This window comes from Neopelma chrysocephalum, unplaced genomic scaffold (assembly GCF_003984885.1).
Source record: "Neopelma chrysocephalum unplaced genomic scaffold, ASM398488v2 Primary Assembly neopelma1_97390, whole genome shotgun sequence".
NCBI lineage: Eukaryota > Metazoa > Chordata > Aves > Passeriformes > Pipridae > Neopelma > Neopelma chrysocephalum.
In genome coordinates, this window is record NW_020926031.1 from 5095396 (window position 1) to 5113546 (window position 18151).

General features: G+C 40.5%; 1 protein-coding gene across 4 annotated transcripts; it reads left to right on the forward strand.

Annotated features, from left to right (window-relative positions):
* The first annotated feature begins 1284 nt into the window (after window positions 1-1284).
* Window positions 1285-5755, forward strand: CH25H (cholesterol 25-hydroxylase). Of its 4 annotated transcripts, none has more exons than XM_027672421.1 (2): window positions 1285-1349; window positions 4280-5755. In XM_027672421.1, the coding sequence occupies exon 2, from the start codon at window positions 4401-4403 to the stop codon at window positions 5223-5225; it is 825 nt and encodes a 274-aa protein (XP_027528222.1). In that variant the 5' UTR covers window positions 1285-1349; window positions 4280-4400; the 3' UTR covers window positions 5226-5755. The 4 variants fall into 4 exon arrangements, with proteins under 4 accessions (XP_027528222.1, XP_027528220.1, XP_027528223.1 ...); XM_027672419.1 differs by lacking the exon at window positions 1285-1349 and adding an exon at window positions 1356-1490 and having other exon boundaries at window positions 3002-5755; XM_027672422.1 differs by lacking the exon at window positions 1285-1349 and adding an exon at window positions 1356-1490.
* Window positions 5756-18151: the final 12396 nt, after the last annotated feature.

An 18151-nucleotide genomic window follows, 5' to 3' on the forward strand; every position in this document is an offset into this window, starting at 1 on the left:
TGCAGAGATGTCAGTGGAAAGAAATGTGCAAAATAAGACACCTTGAACACAGAGGAGAAGAGCGAGAAGCTTGATCTAATAAGAATCAGCAGCAGTGGATGGTACATTTTTCTAAGCAAATCTTACATGCTTATTGTCTGTTTTATAAACATCTGTGTGTTACAGGTGTGTGTATATATATGATATTGAAGGTTGGCTGGACATCAGCTTTGGATAATATAAAAGTGCACTAGCTTAACAGAAGGCACTGGACACCTTCATCTAACTTGGTCTCAGCATTTAGTGACATGATCAAACTTTGCTAGAAAGCCAGAAGAAAGTAGTCCCTGTTCAGCTCACGCATTGTCAGACTCACAGACCTGTGCGCATCTGAAGACAATACACAATCCACAGCTTTGACTTAGAGATGACAACAATTGGACCTGTGAGGGCTAACACAGATGTAAAGACACGTTTTTGTCCTCACGTTTGTGCTTGGAACTTGAATTTTTTTGTAGTCATCTGCAAGTACATTCACACTGTTTATTTCATGCAGAAGGCCTAAGATGGTGGAGTGTGTGTATGTTAATGGAGTCTACTGAATGATGCACTAGCTGCAGGCAGAGCATTTTTATGCTACTTAGTGATTCCATGGCTAGTGATAACATCAGCAAATGTTGGTGATAAAACAGAGTTAAGCTTAGTTGGGGAGGTGGAGATTAAGAATTTGATAAAGACAACGGGTTCTGATGAGAAAAGTATTTTGTGTTTAGGCTAAAGTTTTTAATCAAAACTGAAGTGGAATATGTGTTCTTCATTCTCAAATTCTCAGCATCCCCACGGGCTCAGGTTTCAAGCTGCTTGCCTGGGATGTGAGGAGTCTCATGTCTCTTCTTTGTATCCAGATCCCGCACTTGAATATACAGAACAACTAAATAGAAGGGGACTGTAGGTTAGAATCATAGAATCATTTAGGTTGGAAAAGACCTATAAGATCGTTGAGTCCAACCCATGAAAAAGCTTAAAAGTGGTAAATACGCGAAGCTCCTCTTTCCCTGCAAACCCATACGGCTATAAGGCCGTGCCTACCAGCCTTTTGTCCTGCTGCGAAGCAGCGTACAGTTTGTTCCCGCCGGACGTTTGACCGAAGGACGCGTCCCGCTGTGCCCGCTGTGCCCGCTGTGCCCGCTGTGCCCGCTGTGCCCGCTGTGCCCGCTGTGCCGGGGGGGGAGCGGCGGGGGTGCGGCTGCAGGGGGCGCCGCTGGGGGGCGCTGGTGCGGCGGAGCGGCCGCGGGGGGGCCGCGGGACCCGCCCCCGGAGCCGCCGCCGCGCCGGGATCGGAGCGTCCCGAGCTCCGGCCCCGGGATCAGGTGAGTCGCGGTGTGAGCACCTCGGACTGACCGTGTGTGCCCAGCATGGTAACGATTCCCTCTAAAACGAGAGCAGGGACTGCCGCTCCCTCCCTCTGCTCTGGTGGCTGTCCTGCTTCCCTGGTACTGGTCCTGAGCAAGGTACCATCCTTCTTCCCCAGCACCCTTTTCCCGCTAGAAGGCTCAGCATGCACTGCGATATTGCCTTACTTCTGGTACAACAACAGTCCTACCATACAGAGGGGGAGAAGAGGAGGAAAGAAAATGCATTTTCCCCTCTGCTGCTGTATTAATTTCAGTATGTTGATTCTAGTTTTCTGCTAACTTCTCATTTTCCTACCCACGGTAGTATTTCCCTTTACCTTGTAGCTCGTACCTAACAGTGCAGCCTTGGGTAGGTGCTTGCCTCTTGTGCTCATGTGGAATCTATTTAAGACCCTTTGTGGGGCCTCATTCCAAACTATGTGCCCTTCAACCTAAACTCTGTAGCAGGAGTCTTGAGCTTTTGAGAGAACCATTTAGATTCTTGTAACACATGGGAAAGTTTGGCAGCATTGTAAGTTGAGTGAAAAAAGCTGGGGTTGTGTTGCTGAATTAAGTACGGAAAGGATCTGTGCGTACTCGGTCTTTTCTTCACGTTGTACCTTACGCTGACCAAGAAACTGAAGTGAGCGGAACGGAGATGTGCCATAAGTGCGTTTTGGTGGCCGAGTCAAACGTCTTGGACACGGTTTCTGGAGGATGAGGTTTTGCCCTCTCTGATGCATGAGGATTCATTCTCCCGAGCGCAGCCGCTCGGTGAGCGGGGCCGGGATCCCAGCGGGGGGAGCCGTGCGGCGGAGCCCATCCCCGCGGGGCCCATCCCCGCGGAGCCCATTCCCGTGGCGAAGCCCATTGCCGCGGGGCCGGTCTCGGTGCGGACCCGGCTCTGGGCGGCGCCAGCCTCCCAGGTAAGTGCTGCTCTCTTGCGCCTTGCTTGGGATTTGTGTTGCAGGATATACTCGTAACAGGACTGCAGAACTCCGTTATTCTTCCTTAAGGGACCTCAGAATATTTTTCTATGACCTAAACTGCGGGCAAAATGCCTATTCTTTAAAATTTAGTTTGTAGACAGCAGTGGTTCTAAAACCTGACATGGCTGTAGGGATTAGTCAGGGGAGTGTCTTTAAGATAGTTGAGCAATTACTGTCAATCTCCCTTTAGGCAGACATGGAATACAGTATAGAATAAATTTAGTCCCTTCATAATTCTAATGAAATCGAGAATCACGTGTCCCATCTGGGAAACCTAATTTCTGATTATAGCTGTATAAATCAACAGAAATCACATGAATATTCTCAGACCCAGATGATGATTATGTTACAAATGCATTTTTCATATCCTTATTGTGAAATAGAGATCAGGATAAAATGCAGTCAGAAGATTGAAATTAAGCTCTTGGATATAGATCCTCATCTGTTAGATTGGTGTCTCTTAATGGGTTTTAATTTCACTACAATTAACAGTCTGAATTAATTGAATTCAACAAAACAGTTTCACAATAGCGAAGAATCTGAATTTATTTCCAAAATATATGTGGGACAGGTGGACCTGTCTCCAACAAAGAAATTCTGATTACCTGGATAATAGCGCAGCTAATGTTACTGTTTCAGCAAACCCCTTGAAGCCTAAGGAAAGAGCAAAATCTACTGAAGAGAAAATGGTTGAGGCTGAAAGCAAACTTAAGTGTTACAAGTTCATGCATATTCAGAAAAGCTCACTGCTAATTAATCATTCTTAATTATCGAGAAGCAAGGAAAATCTTTCTCCCATTTCCCCCATCAGATTTCTTTTCTGATTAGCAAAGAACTAAAATCATCTGAACAAGCTAATAAAGTCATCCAGGAAGTTGAGCTCATTTCCAACAGTAGAATAAATTCTGTACCTACAAAAGTGAGTTCATAGGAAGCTGGTGGCAGGCTTTGTTTCCCTAAGTGTTCAAAGCTTTGTTTTTCTTTTTCTAAAAGCACAAAAGAAGTGATGTCTTAGTGGTTAAATCAAAACCTCCATCATTTACCCCTAAAATATTTTTAGCAAATTAGAAATGTTGGGAGTCAAGCTTGCTAGTTTCTGTCTGCCATGTGCTTGCCTGTGGTCACAGGGAGATCCTTTAAAGGATATAGGTCTAACTGGTGCACCTTTTAATTGCTTACATTAGTTTGATACTCAGGTAACAGAGGATTTCCATATCATCTTGCTCAAAGACCTGTGGAGATGTGGAGTGAATCTTGTAATAATGCAATAATACTTGTCACTAGGTATCTGTCTGGAAGTGTAGTGAGGTGTTACCTTATATTGTTCTCCAAAGCAGGGAGATACTTTGTTCTTCAAAAGTTATTGGCTCAATTTTGCATCTACTCTAAAATTTTTCCATGTCAAGTACAAGTGCATGAAGGAGAACATGGCCTCAAAAGTAGGTGGAGATAAGTCACAGCCACCACATTCAGACTGGGAGCATAGTGTAGGTCTCCTTAAGGTTTTGACTAAGCCTGTTGTATAACCAAGGGATCATTAAGAAAACGTGTATTTGCACACACCCATTACTGACCACATATCCACAAGTCAGACCAGGTGTTTAGGTACCCATACATCTTTGGTAACAGTCACATATTAAAAAAAAAGCTGATTTGTATTTCCTTAACTATAAAGGCAAAAAGATAATGAAGGATGATGACGCAGTTTAAAATTAGTAACAAACAGCAATTTTTCAAGTGTCTGCACTAAGTGGAGTGGAAAATTTTCCATCCCTCTTTCTTTGAATTCCACTGTTAAGAGTTCTCCACTTCTGCTTGTGTTTCCTTCTTTGCGAGTCTCTTGTAGAGCTCTGTGATTACTTTGGCCAGCTAATTCTGCTCTGAGATTGTAATGCATTATATCACCTCTGTATACAGGAAAGGAACTTCCTCTTTAAAGCGGCATGTTACTATGTAAGGAGGATTTCTGATGGGGCGGAGCTATTTCTTGAGCAGATAAAGGCTGCGGGATTAACAGCCCTCTCAGACTGCGATCAGCATGAACTGCAGCCTGCCAGACGGAGCGCTGCTCCGCTACATGATGGAGGGACGGCGGCACAGGCTGTGCCTACAGTCTCTTTGGGACTTTGTCGCAGCAAAGGAGCCATTGATCAAGTCACCATTTTTTCCAGTGCTGTTTTCTTTTACAGCATACATGGCTTTCTGTCTTCCATATATTGCGCTGGACTTCTTAAGCATTAGACTACCAAACTTGAGAAAATACAAAATCCAGCCACAGAACTATCCAACACTTGGAATGATGGTGCCTTGCATTATTCAAAGTGTGTATCACCACGTTGTGTTGATCTTCCCAGTGACATTTCTCCACTGGTATTGGAGACCAATGAATCTACCAGTGATGGCTCCAGCGCTGCCTGAGGTCCTGCTGCAAGTAACGGTTTGCCTGCTGCTATTTGATTTTGAATATTTCCTGTGGCATTTGCTTCATCACAAGGTGCCTTGGCTCTACAAGACCTTCCACAAGGTGCATCACAAGCATGTGTCGACGTTTGCCCTTACTACGCAGTATTCCAGTGTATGGGAGTTACTCTCACTGGGATTTTTTGCTGCTATTAACCCACTGCTCCTTGGATGCCATCCTTTGACAGAAATGATTTTCTTCCTTGTAAACATTTTTTTGTCGGTAGAGGACCATTCAGGATATGACCTTCCGTGGTCAACTCACCGACTTGTACCTTTTGGTTTGTATGGAGGAGCACCACATCATGATCTCCACCATCTCAAATTCAAATCAAACTATGCTCCTTACTTCACCCACTGGGACAAACTCTTTGGGACATTCACCAAGTCACATTCTAATTAAGAATGGACAAACTTATATTTTTTTATAGACTGAACTGGGACATTATTTTTTTAAAGACATACAGAAGATTGTATATTTGAATCTGCCTGTTAAAGCAATAGCTATTTATAACAAAACCTCTTAATATATGTGTATTTGTATGTGTACTTGGAACTGCCTGTGTTAAATGACTGCAAATGGGGAGGTGAATATCTGTTGCTTAACTTTGAGTCAAAGGTTTAAGGGAAGCATTAAGAGACATTCTCTCTTTTTTCCTTCTTTCCAGCTTTCATAAAGCATGTATCATATTACTGTATGATGTTTTATACATACGCCAGAACAATTATCTTACTGTTGTAGGATGATTTATGATGTAAACAGAAAAGGTACACATCATGGATTTTTGTAGAGTTTAATCTGCCAGAGCATATTATTGCGCAATGATGTTGTAAAATATTGCTGCCAAACCAGGGTAGTTGGCTAACTGTGCAATAATTTTCATATTTATATTTTCAATCTTGATGTACTGTCTGTTTTAATAGAAAATAAATATGGTCATTCTTTTAAAATCATATTATGTTTCATTTTATTCATTCCTCTATTCATACTAGGAACACGTATGATTCCTTTTGCATAGGTGTCATTTATTTGAATTCTAGAATTATAGAATTGTTTAGGTTGGAAAAGACCTCGAAGATGTAGTCCAACCATTACCCTTACTCTGCCAAGTCCACCACTAAACAGTGTCCCTGAGTGCCACATTTACACACCCTTTAAATGTTTCCAGGGATGGTTAGTGAGCCACTTCCCTGGGCAGTCTGTTCCAATGCTTGACAACCCTTTTGATGAAGAAGTTTTTCTTAATATCCAATCTAAACCTGCCCCACCACAACTTGAAGCCATTCCCTCTTGTCCTTTCCCTTGTTACCTGGGAAAAGAGACTGACATCCACTTCAATTTCAGAGCTGCAGACTCTTATTATTAAAATATTGTAATATTATTTCAAAAGTAAACCATTTACTTTTTCTCTGGAGTCATATGTTATTTTAAAATAGTTTTTAATTTTGTAGAAACATGATATTGAAGAATGGAGTTTAAAAAGCTGTGGTGAAATTTTATTATTACATTTTCGAGAAGCTTATGTAATTTTCACTAAATTTATGGTGCGAAAACAAAACATTAAGCAGCCCCTAAATAAAAGGGAGCATTGGTCCTTCACAATCACATCAATTAATTGTTACTTGCATGCAAAAACCTACCAAGGAATATAAACAGGGTTTCTACAAAGTAGATGATTCCTTCAACCAGATTTCAGAGGAATAGAATCAAAACTTTCAGGATCCTAAGCTATAGAACAAAGTGACTACATGTTGCTGGAAGAGCAGTTATATGTAGAAGATCAAAATGCAGTCTCACAGAAGTCACACAGGAAAAATTAAGCGTGAAGAGATAAGCAAGTCTTCAATGTCTCATTCAGCAGAGATAAACATAGACTTCTAATGTCTCCTACATAACATTTTAGTGCTTATAGTCATCTATCCTATATTACTAATAAACTTCTCAGAGTAATGATGCAAATAGAGAAAGTGCAAATAATGTAGAAAGTGTGTAAAGAACACTTACACATCATCGTCCAAAAATGTCTTTGTCCTTATGTCTAGAGGGTTGTGTGACCTTACAGAGGCTGTGTTTGTCCAGGAGAAGAGAGAACCCTTAGTGTTTCCAATGATGTGATCTTATAAAAGGAACGTCATTTTTGGACACTGTGTCTTTTTGATAACAGGAAACAATTTTCATAAGCATCTTCATAAACAGTACAAAATACTGCAATCTTAGTACTTAATTACTCCCTCTGCTCTCTGGATATCACAGAAGAGCAACCTTTCTTTTCCCTGGTAGGAACATGACACATACTGAGAGCAAAAACTGAGCCTTAAAAGAGTACAAAACTGGAATCTTTACCATTTATCTATTCAGCTGTAAGAAATCATCTTTCAGATGATTGTAACCTGAAGTATTATGGTGTTTTCTACAAAGAGAGGGAAGTATTCTTTCTTTTCGGCCAAAAACACAAAGCAAAATACATTTTCTGATTTCTTTGAGCTGTTCAGCCATTTTGAGGTATCCCAAAATTATCCTTTCAGTTCTAGAAATCCCATTTAATTCAGCTTGGCAAATACTGAGCGTCTGATGGGGATAATCTGCAGTTTCAATGAGTTATACCTTACACCATATATTGTAACTGTACACTGTAATGGTCTGTTTCATGTACTATTGACTCTCTAAGTAAGCAAGGTTAAGGCTAACTGGTACTTTGCTACGTTGCTATAGGAAGCCTATGAGCAAAACCCAGAAGAAAGGTTGTAACTGAATCCATGGGGATTATTCTGCTTTTTGTATGAAGCTTAAGAGTTGATATAATAAGTACTTTACTCCTGGAGAGAGTTCTAGTCAGCTGCAGGCAAAACTGTGCTTGCTCCTGTCAAGTAAAGTGAAATGATAGTCTCGTTTGGCATTGACTGCAGTGTAACAGCACTGAGGACGAAAGGAGGCCATGTACTACATGATGATCCTGCCTACTCCTCTCTCCCTCACATCCTCAACAGTTGTGTGGCTTCAGACACACACCAAGAATGCATTTCCTCAGATATGGAATTTCCCCCAGGTTATATCTGTACCTAACCTCTAGCCAAAGGCTCATTATTGCAGCAATTTGGAATATTTAAAAAAAAAGTTGTCAAGTGAAAATTTGACTAATATATGTCTGAAATGGCTTTTTTGATTCCCATGCTAAAAACATCTGTACTTCATCATAATGACATAATCCTAGCACACCTTGTCCCTATTTCTCCAATGCTTTTGAAGGCAACTTAAGTTCTAAACTCTGAGGGATTGAATCCATTTGCATATCGTGTATACTTTGAAGTGCTTTCTGTAACAGTGAACTATAATCTAAGTTTAGCTGGGTGTATGAGAAAAACTCATGACCCAAAGAAGACCCAAATAAACATGTAACTTCAGGCCTTTGCAATTCAATGAAAAGCAAAATGTAGACAAAAACATATACTGAAGATAAATCAAATAAGGGTTGTTTTTTTTCCTGTTTTCATTGAAAGTTCAGCATATATTGTGCCACCGAGTGTGAGAGAACAGCAAGTTCTGTGTATTGATAGTGCTGAGATTTGAAAATAGGATTTTACAGATGTTACTTCCTATATTTGCATTTCCCCATGGTCTTTACCACAACTCTTTACCAGACAAATGGAAAGGCATGACGCTCACTTGTAAAGGTTTATGTAAGAAAACCAAAACCAACTTTCTCTCTTCTGTTCCAAAATTCTCCTAGTTTCCTTCCTCATTATGATGTGACATGATGTGCCACAGAGACTTCCTATCTAATCTGCCAAAAGCTAAACTTGTGGTAAATTGTGAGTAAATAGAGGATGTTTGCAGAGCCCCCTGAAGCTATAAAATGAGATTTTTTTTGACGCTACCATTGTTGACTTTATATCTTAAAATGTAATAAAGCTAAAGAAATAAGATTTTATGCATTTCTCTTTGTAAGTGTGTCTTAGTTCTTAGGCACATGGTTAAATATTGAACACTATGCCTGAACTTATGAATTGCAGGAATTCCCAGATTCTCACTGGCAATTAGTACTATAATTCTCCTGAAATTTAGGCCAAGTCTTTCAAATGATACCCACTTCGGCAATTTTGAGGTAACAGTATCCACCACTGCAAAGGGACAGGTTTTTACTTAGTTTACTTAGTTTACTTACTTCAACATCTCTGGAAAGTGGGCTCCACAGATGCTTTGGAGCGAGTGTATGATGTTTACAGCCATTTTGAGTCAATATTCAGCTCTGGAAAAGGCTTGGTTCTCCCTCATGTTGAGCAAGTGCAAGTACTTTACAGGGGAAAACCAACACAGTCTACAGTCTGTAAGTATGATTTCTTATGATTTTTTTATGATTTGAAAAATAACCTGTATCAGTAATGGATTTAATGACTTGGTTAATTTAGTGTGTTATCTGCATTAAATGAAAAAATAGCATCTCTTTGGGCTATGCTATCTCTAAATTAGTTTTGAAGTAATTTGTAATGACTGAACACTTAATTGTCATCTGTTGCCCCTTCATATCATTGGAAGGAGTGAATAACTCTGATGTGGCTTTGTCTTAGTGGACTGAGCAGTCACTTCAGCAGTTTTACTTAATCTTGCTTTCATGCACAAGTATTAAGCTTCTGCATTACCTGCCTACATCCATGTAACCCTTTTTGAACCAGTTATGGTTCTGTAGCTGAAAAAATCAACCATCTTGGACAATCTCAAAATATGAACCCCCCACTGGATTTACTCTCAGATTTCCTTGGAGGAGAAACTAATCAGTGCAAACTGACTATCACATTTACATGTAAACTGCATCAAAGCCCCTGGCATTGTGTGCTCAAATATTTACACTGGGCCTGCATTGCTCAGTACAATCCAACCTGAAAGGTCTTTGTATCACAGTCTGGAGTTGTGTGCACAGCATGGTTTTCTTGTAAAAGCAACTGCCAAACAATCGTTTTCCAAAACTTAAATGTGTTTCTGATTCGTGGAAATTTGAAGTTGTTCGTAGAAAAAAAGCCCCACGCCAAACCAACCAACATAAGCATTCCAGACTTTAAATGAAACAGGACCAATGCAAAGGGTCCTTTAGGGAAATGATGTTGAGTTTTTAATCCTTCTTTTCAGACTTTCTTCTTCTTAAAGATTTCAGTCTATTGAGAGAGACTTCAACAGTACAGATATGATTCAGAGGGATGTGGAAGGATGTGCTACCTATACTTCCAGGGAGAATTTAGATGGCAGGTACTTTTATTTTTCCTCAGAAGAAAGCAGCAAACAACTCAGAGGATTAAGTAGTCCAAAGCCTAGGATGAGTTATGGAAAATCTGGTTTTAAGGTGAGCAAGATGTACCGTCTTTATCAAAAGATTATAAAAAAGCACTGCTTGAAATTGTGTTTATGTCTGTTTACACACCTCTTCAGTCATTCACACCAGCTGTGGAAAATTATACCCCTAAGAACATGAGTAGTTTACAGCCCTTTTAAGGGATTTATTTACAAGACTTCCGGAGCTAGTCTTAATAGCTGAGACAATGGAATTTGTCAAGCTATCAAGACAAACGAACATGGGAAATATGTATGTGCTAAGCACTGGAATGATTTAATTCTGCACAAGCATGTTCCTCTGACGCAGCTTACAAAGTGTGCAGGATCAGAGGTGGCCTGCTCAGTTGAGCTTACAGAAAAACCAAATGCCTACCAGCTGACTTCTCTCTGTTTTTATCCTTGCAATCTTCTCCACTGGTATTCTCTTTTCCTGGTAACCCCAAAATACTTCTCCTGAGCAGCTGCTGAGAACCTCCCCTAAGGACACTGGCCAAGTCCTGCTAGCTGCTCTGCCAAGTTTGCCATGTTTTATCCCATGTATCACTCCCAGGTGCCTGCATCAGTTGAGAACCTGTAACACATTGCATGCGCAAGTCCTGCTGCAAATTGAGGCTTAACCCTCACACCTTGTCCTAGAAAACTATGTGTGAGAAGCCAAGCACTTCCTCTGTCCATTTTCCTTTTCTACTCAGCTCCAGGCAGGATGGCTTGCATTTCAGGTGTTTTCTCTCAAAGTCTTTCCCCCTGGGGGTGGGAGAGCCTCCTGTCACCTTCCCACCTGCCTCTCTAGAGCTCACTTAAGCCCAGCTCATCTCAGCTCAAAGGAGTAGGAAGGCAGACTTTCCCCTCCTGACTCCTAGTCCGGGGAGGTCTTGGCTTGGCTCGGCTCAGTGTGATCACTGAAATGACGTGAACTCATGACAGACTTTACTGCTGTGCAGGTGTGTTTGTGGCAGGGGGAGGCTCAAATACTCCCAAGTGCAGTCTCTTCCCTGGGTGTAAATCAAATGCCAGGTCCTCTGGTGAGGAAGCAGAGCACGCTGATGGTGTGTGAGGGGAAGGGGCTCTGGTGGGGCTGTGAATGTTGGGTCAGTAGGGCCATGCTGACATAGAGCTGCAGGATGCAGTGCTTGAGGGTTTCAAAGTTTCTTGTCAGCCACAATTCCAGTGTGATCAGGGCTAACCCAAAGCTACTAATGGCTCAGTAACTTTGCTGCTTTTGTGGTGAGGAAAGCAAAAGCTTATGTAATTACTTGTTCTGTTGGTTCGATAGTTTCCAGTGTCTTTCTTCTGTTCCCACAGCCATGGCTCATCCTGGATTCAGCACTGTCTGATGTTTCTTGTGAATCACTTGTGGAGAATTGCTTTTCCAGTTTATGATGTCTCCGTTTCGTACTATGTAGCAGGCCTGTTTCCTAAACCAGAAAGCTGAAGCAAAATCTGGCTTGGAGCTTGCAGCTGGCTGGCAGGTAACTGGTCTCTGTAGCAACACTCTTTTGCAAGTACCATGATTGAGAGTTTACTATTTTATCTGCTTTCTAGAAAATCCTGATGCTGTGTTTTTAACTAAAACTCCCCTTCCACCCCTGTTAAACCTGGGCTTTAAGCCTGCTGCTCTCTTTCCTTTTCTTTCTTGAGATTAATTGCATAGTTTAGCCAATACACTGTGTGCATTTTTTTCTCTTTTTGTGACTCAGATTTGTATCTTGACTAATTGAACCATTTTTTAGAAGTAGGAATTTCATTTTCCTCTGCACTTGGCACAGCTAGCAGACGAGCACTGTTATACTCTGAAAGCTATGGACAGAGAACAAAAGAGCAGAGCATGTAACATGTGGAAAGGCACATGCACTCAGCCATAGCAGCACAACAAGCTGATTCTCTGTTTCCTTTGTCTATTGAACTTCAGCTTACTGCTTTGCTGCTTTTCTTTTAGACCTCTCAATCTAATGGTAATGGGATAAGTTAGTGCTTATGTACTAGCATCAGTACTGTTTCTAGAAGTCAGCAATCCTGATAGATCCTAATATTTGCAGTTAGCACTGATTTGATTACTCTTATTTATTTACAGTATTATTGTGAAACCCTGATCAAATTCTAGGTTCCAGGAGCTATATAAACTCACAGGAAAAAACTTGTCTCCCAAGAGGCTAAAGTCACAGTATGGACCTTCTGCATGCAGAAATTACTTATTCCTGGTGTCTACAGTGAAGTTTTGAACCAAGACGAAGAAATCTATAAAATCTATAATGTGTATTTTGTGAAACTGTATTAGCTTCTTTGTTAGAAGGATTTAGTCAAAACTTTCTCAATACAGATATCTAAATTTGACTTGGCATTAACTGGCCCTTTGAGATACCTGAAAAGCTTATGATTGTGTGTTATATTCAAACAAAAAAAGTAATGGGGCTTTTTTTTTTTTTATTTCCCAGTGCTGTTATTACAAATCTTGTTTATTTAATGTAGACATAGCACATACTAAGCTTCCAGCTGACTGTAGCAAGGACAGAGATTTAGAAGCTTATTTTTCTTGTTGCAATACACATGAACAGTGGTGTAAAATCCAGTGTCGTACTGGATCTCTAATAATCATGCTGTTACAGCTGTGTACTTATGGTACTTCTGCCTTTCAATGTCAAAATTCCTGATATCAGCATAAGAAAACCAGCAGAGGATTTAAGGCAAAGTTTAGATGCAAGTCACAGAAAGGTAGCTGGTGTTTTGTCTAACTCCCTTTGCCAGTGGCTCTCAGGGTATAACTGTATTTTCATTCTGCTTGAGTGGGAATTCCAGGATGAGATTATTAGTGATTGTCTAGCGTTATGTGATGTAGCTCATGACAGTGCATATATATATCAATTTTATTTCTATATAGAAATATAGAAATATAAATGTTATATATATAAATGTGTGTGTGTGTGTGTGTGTAAATACCCCATCGCTTCTTTCTTTTGGTATATCTATATCTACTATCTATCTAGATATATATAAAACTATGGTAGATAAGGTATGGTGTAAGAAAGCTGGAGATGACAATAAACCAGAGTCATGGCTGGTAGTTAGTTAAAGGCAAACACTTCCCTAAAGGACTGTGAGGGAGCAGTGATGGGCATTCATGCAGATGTGGACATGCATGCTCCATCTCAGGAGCAACCTAAGGGTTTTTCTCCCAGGTAAAGACATGCTGACAGGGAACAAGCCAGCTGAAGCTTTCCTGGTGATGATAATGTTGGTTTTTGCTCCGTTTCAAAAGGAAACAACAGTTACGCAATTGAGCAAATGTCAAAGTCTTCCAGTAATTTCTGGGCTTGTTACACAACAGAATTGGGCAGAGCAGGAAAGGTCCCAAGATAGTAAGTGCTCTTAGATTTTATGGAAATGACTAACGGGGCAGAAGCAAGAGATATTTACATCATTTTAACTACCCATTTAGGGAGGAAGCAACCCTGTTTCACTCTGAGTGAAAGTGGTCTGACAGCCCTGCACAAGTGTGTGGCTCCAGATTAACTGCAGCCTGTGCTGTTCCTTAGCTTAAGGCCAAGTGAGATATAAGCGGGATGTTTTGGGAGGTGTATGTGTAGGGTGAGCTTTGGGGACATGGGAGAGGAGTGAGGATTTTGTGGGGCAGAATAGAAAACATGGAGGTAGCTGGAGATACTGGAGATACTGCTGTGTCAAGGAGGACCTGGCAGAGGTTCTGTGGTTTTTGTGGTTGCGGTGCGTAATTCATAAAGTCAATAATACACAGGAAACAAGGATTTACAACTCTCAAGCAGTTTCTTTGATTTGAACTACTTCCCTTGTTTTTCACTGAAAACAGTGACAAACTCAGGAGCCAACTCGTGATCCTAACTGAGCAGTTCTGCAGAAGAGATCTAGTGATGGCTCAGCAGTGTCATGCTTCTTCACAGGAAGGTGAACTCCAGAGCCGTGACGTCTTTTTGCTAGAAGGGAGAGCAGCTCTTGGTCAGGGCTCTGGGAGAGGGAACGCTGTCTGACTGACCACAGAGAAAATTGAGTGGTGGGAAGCATGGAGTAAATCCTAGGAGGTAACTAGCTTCAGAGCCCACGTTATTTTAGGACAGATAATTGCAGACAAGGATGGCAGCAGTTTTAAGTGAAGGCACAGAGATGTTGTGATTTTATTGCATAGATATGTGACTTTCTGTGTTTTTAATAATTTCTGACCAAAAACTGCTACTGATATCATTACTGTATACTTTTTTCCTAGGTCAATCACTTCTCTTTTAATTTATCTAGTTTAGGTGAATTTAAGACACAAGATTGCATTATTCTAATATAAACCATTAAAAATTCTAGGAGTAGAGACATTAGTTATCAAATTAAATAACCTTTGATTTCATGTCCACTTAATGTGGAGTACCTTTGTTCTCATAAATGTAAAGAATTTTCTTAGAAGTTACAAATTTCTTTTATTTGTCTTTGAAAACTGAGTAGACTAATCAGGAAGCTATGTGTAGATTCAGGTCATATGGCTCTTCCTCTTTATAAGAGACTCTTCTATAGATCCAAACACATTGATCTCTCCCAAACAGAGTAGTCTGGCCTCCAGTCTCTTTGACTGTGGCAATACATGCTGTCCTCTCCCTTCCACACCTGATTGTTCAAGGATCTGTGAATCCCACACTCTAACAAAACCAGCCCTCACCTAATCCAGCCCAGTTCTCCCTGCAGTTCTGCATCCCTACCTCTAGTAAGCCTCCCTTGCACAGGGTAGTTCCAGTTCTTTTCCCATACTTCCCTTCCCCTTCTCCTGCTCCTACATGCCTTAGTACATTCTCAGAGCGGGAACAAGTGCTGTAGCATATCTGAAAATGAAAACACTCAAGCTTTTTTCTTTCTTTTTTTTTTTAATCTAGTTTCTCTTTAGCATTTTACCGTCAACTCGACCAAGTGGCAGCTGTCTAAAGCATCATGTTACCAGTTCCAGAGATACTTCCTCTTTTGGAGATTGGTTGAAACAAGCTGCCTTACTTTGCTTGAGCAATACTCTAAGAGCACTTTGCCTTGCCTGCAGGTATTGCATTGATCTAAGTTGTGTCATCCTGGCTGGTGTAATGGAATAGAAAGAATGGGGTGTAAAAAAACAACTGAGTGGGCCATAATCCTTTCCCCCAGGTAGAAGCTTGGTTTTGGCTTGCAGCCTGTCAAGATGAAGATTAAATGAAGATTAAACCTTCCCTTTGAGAAAAAGGAAGTGCTGATGAAGACTTCAGCAATGTTTCCCATGAGCCGAAATTACCATCTGAATCTGGAAGGGTGGGGAAAAAAAGCTTACTCAAAAATACGAGGATCTGAAATGTTTTCTGGGGTTTTCTCAACTTTGTAATGCAGAAGGGGAATAACAGTCTTTAAGAACAGAGAGAGCAGAATTTTCTTGTGGCAAAGGGGGAGTTTCCTGTCCATGTGAAATCCTGGTTATACCTCAAGCAGCACTTAGAAGGTAGTAGAACAAAATCGTGGAAATAACTAGTTCAAACGCGGGCTAAGAATGACTATCTCTGCCTTCGCAGTAAGGAGAATTGCTCTACATTGAATATTGATATTTTTGTACTTACAGTTCTCTTTCTTTTGGATGTTTTTTCCCCTCCAACCTTCTTTTCATTGCAATGTCACTCTGCAATGCCAATTTTGCCTTCAAAAGCTTTCTGGTTCTTGGTCAACTTTATTATTGGGCTTCCTTTTGAGGGAATGAAAATTGAGAGCATACAGAAGTGATGCTAGTTCACAACTCTTCTAATCACACACTGAGGACAATATGATAATGTGTGTCAAAGCCTTTCATCTATCAGGATTTTGGGAACAGTCTTGTTAACCACTGTCAGTCTAGTTTAAGAAATTATATTATATTATGAATTATATTATGAATTATTGCATATTTTAATCCTCTAATTTATTTAGATGCAAGATTTGATATCAGGAAGGAATGAAAAATGCAGCCAATTTTGAAGGTGCTGCGCAAAATTTGTAGATTGAATTTACATAAACCAGACGCTGAAAATAGTGACATTTCTACTGCTGGGTGCTCATTTCACTTGAGACTTACTTTGTCTTTGCAGATTATCTAGAAGGAAAGCCTGTAAATGCTGCTTCTGTTTTCTATCAGTGAGAGCAAAACCCTGCAGACTGCCACTCTTAAAAGCAGTTGGTCATTCTGCATTTTGCAGCTGAATCATCCCTGTGTGTTTATTTTACTGACACTGAGGTTTTTTCACCCTAAATTGCTGTGGGGTTTTTTATACCCAAGAATTATTTTGCCACATACAAAGCAATTTCATTCCTGCTTGCTTAATCTGTTCTGATTGCATGTCTTCTAACTTGACGGGAGTCATAACCATAGGTGCTGGATGCCGTAGAAAATATCACATATAATTCAGAATTGAAGCTAATTGTTGGTTCTTTACTGAAGAGGCCACTAAAGCTTGTTTGAGTTTGGACCACAAAGCTCTTTTGTTGAACTCTGTTCTTTTCTGAAGGTCCATGTAATCCCTAACTGTGGATCGCATGAACGAGGCCAAGACTGAGCAAAGAAACTCCCAGCAACATGCTGGGCAGGGCTGGATTAAAGAGGTGGAAGGCTTCAGCATGTTGGAAATGGGCTGAAGTGAAGGGTGGCCTGTATTTCAGAGAACTTAAAGTCACATAGAGTTCAGCATCCTGAGACATTGTTTTCTGCAAAAAGCACGGTCAGAAACAGAGTTGAGATTCCTAATGATGCTCCACAATTTTTAGTGATGTTTTAGATGTGAGACTGAAGGAAGACACTGTGTTCTGGCATCACCGTCTTTTATTTTCTTTACAAACAAAAAAAACCAACCCACCGACCAGAAATGAAAGAAAGAAAAAAAAAGAAAAGCAAGCCTCTGTGAAGGAAGATTGAGAACCTTTAGGTGCTACTGTTTTCCTTAAGGAAGAAAGAGACAAAATCCTGGTGGTTTCTATTGATTGGGAAACCAGCTGAGTCGTGGGGGATGTGGCACTGAAGGAAATCATGAATAGGGAGTAGAACTGAGCATAGTTCAGTTCTCCTCAGAAAAGGAGGTTGGAATAGCAGAGCTATCCGATGCAATTTATGGAGAAGGAGGAGGCTTAAAGTGAGCTGCTGGATCACCAGTGAGGCTGGGGAGGAGGCTTGTAGCCGTTTTTTAGAGTCACTTATTGCTAAATTGCCTAAGGTAACTTGTTGTGACATGGACACCCACAAGAAGCAAAATGAAAGTAGACTGCTACAGCAGATAATTTTTGAGTGCTTATAGTGCATTTTCTCATTTAGAGGTTAGAGATGAATTCCCTACCAACTCAGTTTAATTAGAAACATTCCTCTTGTATTTTAAAAACTTAAAGGAGGATACTAAAAATTGTTAAATAAAATAGCTCAGGACCATCATCTCATTTGCTCTCTCCACTAAAAACTGTGAGTTCTTTGCCACCATAAAATTCTTATTGCTTATTCGAGAACTTTTGATACTTTTCAATCTTCATGTTATGAGAAATATGGCTTTTTATGGCTCCACACTAATGTATTGTTTCATAAATCATTATAAGATAACAGTAGATCTCTGATTGCACCTGCCATGAGGCCCAGGTCTGCCAGATAACTTTCCAAAAGAAGCAGTAGAAGGCTCCTGTAAGGTACATTGTACTCTGCTTTTCGGGCAAACTTGGGATTAATGACAAGGAAGAATGACATATTACGAAGTATGAGATGACTCATTGCCAAAACATTAGTTGACACTGGCTAATAACAAACCTAGCAGCAGGACCAGGAAATTACCTGACTTTGTTGGATCAATCTGCTGACAACATTCCTGCTGATATTCAAATGGAGATATAAAATATAAATACCCAGACGTTTCTGTGGAAAAAAAAAAATTCTACTGCTCCCACTCCCTATTTGGATTGTTTTCATCCTCACCCAAAGTTCAACTCTCAACTCACTGTCTGTATATATTGATTTTTAATACTTTTTTTATTTTTCAAAAGTT